Source organism: Alligator sinensis, unplaced genomic scaffold (assembly GCF_000455745.1).
Source record: "Alligator sinensis unplaced genomic scaffold, ASM45574v1 scaffold1141_1, whole genome shotgun sequence".
Lineage (NCBI taxonomy): Eukaryota > Metazoa > Chordata > Crocodylia > Alligatoridae > Alligator > Alligator sinensis.
The window spans coordinates 287,602-292,942 of record NW_005842650.1 but is presented as its reverse complement, the minus strand read 5'-3'; the positions used below and the strand labels follow the sequence as shown (position 1 = coordinate 292,942).

At 41.7% G+C, this 5,341-nt stretch overlaps 1 protein-coding gene across 1 annotated transcript in view; it reads right to left on the bottom strand.

Annotated features, from left to right (window-relative positions):
- EML5 (echinoderm microtubule associated protein like 5) overlaps positions 1–5,341 on the bottom strand; it is a 204,294-nt gene that overhangs the window by 162,296 nt on the left and 36,657 nt on the right. The window contains exon 3 of the mRNA XM_025215565.1: positions 2,143–2,241. Within this exon, the coding sequence (XP_025071350.1) occupies positions 2,143–2,241 (99 nt within the window). The remainder of the gene's footprint in view (positions 1–2,142; positions 2,242–5,341) is intronic.

Here is a 5,341-nt window from a genome sequence, read left to right as displayed (position 1 = left end):
TAGGGAAAAAAATCCTCTACTAAATTTGGAATTATGCAATTAAAATACATTAGCAAAGATATAATATCTATGTACAAAGGGGCACAAGAAAGCTTAACTTTGACATTTCCAGGATGTTAAGGCCTTAACTATACAATTAACTTTATTTCAACATTGTCTCCTTTACAAACTATTATATTTTGATTTGTATTTTGAGATCATAAACTTAATGTAGATAGAGTTATATACAGAGTGATTATTGTCAGTATGTTCTTGTGAAGTTATTTGTAATGAATTCAAAAGCCTGTAAAGTTATAATTGCCAAAGTGATAATAAACATAACAATGTATCTTTTTAGTGGAACTAGTTGAAGATTGTTTACTGCAGCTTTAAGTCAAGGGTCAGCAAAGTATGGCCCACAGGACATGGGGCTCTTTCTGGCAGGAAGCTTTGACTCATGCCACTGCAGGGAGAAGTGCTGCCTGCAAACTCGTCTTAGCACCTGCAAATGCCTGCTTCTGAACCAAAATAGGATATTCTGGCCTGTAGTGGAAAAGGTTGCCTACCACTATTCTATGTGGTCTTTCTGAATGTTATTTTAGTCATGTGAAAGATAGGAATATGCCGGCTTTAGAATGATTTCTAGCGGTACCCTATTTACTCATCCTCTCCAAAGCTACATTCCATCTAATGAACTCCAAAGTCCAGAAGATTTGGTATATTTGATTCTCCCATAATGTTGGATCTGTTACTGCCTCTAATTTGATACCTTCAACATGTGCCCCCATATCATCAAAAATATTCACAAATGATTGGTGAACTATACATTTTAAGAAACAGAAAAATGCACCGTATTTTTCTGCATTCTGCTCACCTCCAAATAAGACACGTGCTTTGTTTTTGGTAAGGTAGACAGAAAAAGGGGGTTTCCAAAATCCTGACTTAGAGCTGGCTTTTCATGGATAGGCTGCTCTGCAAAATGACTGTTGCTTCTCTCTCAGTGAACACCTGAGTGGAATCCAGTGTTAAGCATTTGACAGCTGATGCCACATAGGCAGCAGTTTTTGACTGCTCAGACAAATGCTACTGCTAATGCAGACAGGTTCTTTGGATAAATCTGATATCTTTTATTAAACCAACTCAAATAGTTGGGAAAATTCTTCTTTGCAACCTTTCGGTTACAAATACCCTTCGTCAGGCTGAAGAAGCATAATACATAGGAGAGACCAAACAACAACTGCATTCTGAATGAACACACGCCAAAAATCTACCAAAGACAAAAAAACTCAATTACCTGGGGGGCACATTTTTCATAAAACAACCACTCTTTCTCCAATTTCTCAGTTCTAATCCTCAAAGGGAATTTACACAACACCTTTCACAGACAAGCCTACAAACTTCACTTCATCGACCTACTGGATGCAAAAAATCATGGACTAAATATAGACATTGGATTCATGACACATTATAACCTGCCTAACATCTGACCCCCAGGTACCTCTCCACTATTTACCAGCTACATCCCCAGCCCCCCAACCTGTCTCTCACCCACTGACACCTCAATTTACATCTTCACTGACTGGCTTTTCTTATATGCATACCAGCCTCTGACTTCTTTACTATTCATTCCATCCAGGAAGAGCACACACCAATTGCAGATGCTTCCTCAGCCTGACTAAGGGTATTTGTACCCAAAAGCTTGCAAAGAAGTTTTCCAACCATTTGAGTTGGTCTAATAAAAGATATCAGATTTAACCAGAGAACCTTGTCTGCCTATATCCTTAGACCAACATGGCTGCAACCTATACTGCTAATTCAGTAGCACTGGTGCAAAAGGGTTAGTACTGGACTCTGCCCCTGCTGTTTGCTGAGGGAGAGGAGGCAGTCATTTTGCAGAACAGCTACTCAAGGCTTCTCTTCTTCCACTGCTTCTACTTTGATGAAGAGATTCTGCTTCCTGACTTCAGATGCACCCCAATTTTGGAGGGCTGATTTTTGGGGAAAATGCGCATAAGGTAAGCAAATAAGTAGAGTATACTGTATACATTTTTCTAAAAAAAATTGACAAAACCAACTTCTATAATCTAAAACAAAATGTATTTTACGTATAAGTACACAGATTTTAAACCAAAATTCCATTGACATTCCTGTTTTTATGCTTACCCTGTCTGTATGACCAGGAGCCATTGACAACAATTTTCCTCTTCTCCAGTCCCAAACACATATTGTATTTTTTGAATCCAAGCCAACTGAGACCAAACGCTGATAATTTCCAAGATATTTTTTGAAAAGAAAGACATGAAAGAAAATTAAAAGAAAATGCCAGTGTCTAAAAGTATTCCTATCATTACCTCCATATTATGATTTAAAAATAAATTAGTGCAAAAAGTTCCAAAGACATTATGTCTGTGCAATAAATAAAACATCAAGCTAACAGAAATGTAAATAAATATTAAATGCAAAGTTAAGTCAGTCCAGAAACACTTAAAGTGTTTACCATTAAGTATGTGAGTAGTCACACTGAAGTTAACAGAACTGTCTGTGTTTAAATGTGATAATGTAGATAACAGTTTGAGTGATGAGGGTCTAATAGTGATTTTAAAAGTTCAAGGAAATGTAAAGAAACAGTAATTTTATCCACATCTCTTCAACATCTTTCTGAAACAAAACCTTTGTTTAAAAAGTCAGAGCTGGAAGTGGTTTTAACTTGCCAAAATATTTTGTAAATTGTACATGTATTAATAGTTTAGAATTTCAGTAAATAAAATAACTAAAATAGCCAGAAGGAAGAAGTTTCAGGCTCAAAAGAAGCTGCACAGAAGAAACTAAAGAGTGAACACTAATCATTCAAGGAACAAAGCTAATCTCAATCAGTATTCAGCAACATTTTCTGGTGAGGGTACAGAATGACCCAGCTGGATCCAAGGAAAATGCTGTCAAGGAACTTCAGCTCTGCAGGCCAGATCTAGCTCACGAGTCCTAGGCTGCTAACCCTTGATCTAGATTATTCTCCAGAAGCCATGTTATTAGATATAACATGCTGGCTCCTTCTCCAGCCTAGAATCTAACAGGTCCCAAAACAGCATCAGGGGATTTTACAAAGCATATTAAAAAAGAACCACTAGGCAACAGAGACATGGTCTGCCTCAGGGTGTGCTCAATTTTGAAGTCTTGTGGAAAGCACTGACCAGATTCGGATGTCTTGAAAAGTACATCAAGGTCATAAGGCTTCTTCATGAACAGATAACTGCACCCATTTTACGTAGCGCATTGGAGGACAGATTCATTTGTCATCTGAACTGGGGTCAAGTAAGGATGCATCACTGCCCCAACTCTGTTCTCCATTTTTGACAGTCATCCTGGTTCTCATTAAGGACTGCCTTACTTCCAGAATTGACACTGAATACTGAATGGATGAAGGGCTCTTCAATCTGGGACATTTTAATTCTAACACCAAAGTACTCAAGACAGCCATACTTCACCTTCAATATGCCAAGGACTGTGCCATCCTTGAACATACTGAGGAAAACCTCCAGAATGCGGTGCATCGTTTCAGAGAAGCCTACCAAGCTTTGGGCCTCTCTCTCAACATCAAGAAAACTCAAATTCTCTATCAACCTCTTCTGGGTCATGAATGTGAGCCTCTCTCCCCTAAATACCACTGAGGGAAAGACCCTGGAGGTAGACGAGTACTCCCCCTAACTCTATGGCAACCTCTTTCAGAGTGAACACTGACGAGGAGATCCAGCTGCCTTTGGAAAATTTCTTTGGCATATCTTTATTCATTGTAATCTCCGGAAAGACACATTGTGGGTGCCTGACTCTCAGCTCTCAAAACAAGAGCTCTACTCCCAGGTTAGCTATCACCTGAGATCTTGCAATGGCCAGAGTAAACGCCACAAGGACACGCTGAAGACACACCTCAAGAAAATAGATGCTGACATCAAGAGTTGAGAGAAGCTGGCTGCCAACCAGCTCCAATGGCTCTGCAATCTCAACCAAGCACTGGCCTGGTTTGAGGTAAAGCATCTTACCCTTGAAGCAGAGAAGAGAGAGTGAAGGAAGAAAAAGGAGTGGAATTCCAGTCTGCAGCTTACTCTCCCCTGAGGAAAGACCTGCAACTCTTGTGGCTCAAGGATTGGACTTTTAAGTCACCTCAAGACCCATCAATGAGCTGTGGTAGAAATTGTTCTGCAATCAAGGGACTGCCAAGACAAGTTGGGCAGCATGCACCCCAATCCAGCCTATTCTACAGCCTGATGGTTGGGGTATTCTCCTGGCCATGTCATAGTTTCATAGATGGTAAGGTTGAAAAGGACCTGAGCAGATCATCCGACCCCCTGCCACGGGCAGGAAAGAAAGAAAGCTGGGGTCAAGCAACCCCAGCCAGGTGATTATCTATCCTCCTTTTGAAGACCACCAGGGTAGGAGTGAGCACCACTTCCCTTGGAAGTTGGTTCCAGATCCTAGCTGCCCTGACTGTGAAGTAGTGCCTCCTGATATTTAGCCTGAATCTATTCTCAGTCAACTTACGGCCATTATTCCTTGTTACTCCCGGTAGTGCTCAGGGGAACAGGGACTCTCCCATAGCCTGCTGGTCCCCCTTGGCCAATTTGTAGACAGCCACCAGATCCCCCCTCAGCCTTCTCTTGTGGAGACTGAACAGGTTCAGGTCCCATAGCCTCCGCTTGTAGGGCCTGCCTTGCTGCACACTGATCACGCGAGTGGCCCTCCTCTGGACCCTCTTGATGCTGTCCACATCCCTCCTGAAGTGCAGCGCCCAGAACTGGACACAGGACTCCAACTGCGGCCTGATCAACGTCACATAGAGGGGGAGGATCACCTCCTTGGCCCTGCTCGTGATGCATCTGCGGATGCATGACAAGATGCGTTTAGTCTTCCTGACCGTGTCCCCACATTAGCGGCCCATGTTCATTTTGGAATCAATAATGACACCAAGATGTCATGAACCCCCCTATATTTCAAGGTGTTTGTGGAATGTCAGAGATGCTTTATGAGTTTGTTTTACTGATTCTGCATATCTGATCTCAACAGATGGGGGTGTGAAGCTCAATTCAGCTGTGTGATCCTTGTATTTATATGCTTTGTGAGCTTTGATATAAAATGTACTTCTTATATGTTACAATATAACATATCGTATGTTATACGACCACTCGTATGGTTATACGGCCACTCGTATGGTTAAGGGCTTGCAGGCCAAGCCCTACGAGGAGAGACTAGAGAACCTGGACCTTTTCAGCCTCTGCAAGAGAAGGTTGAGAGGCGACCTTGTGGCTGCCTATAAGTTCATCACGGGGGCACAGAAGGGAATTGGTGAGGGTTTATTCACCAAGGCACCCCC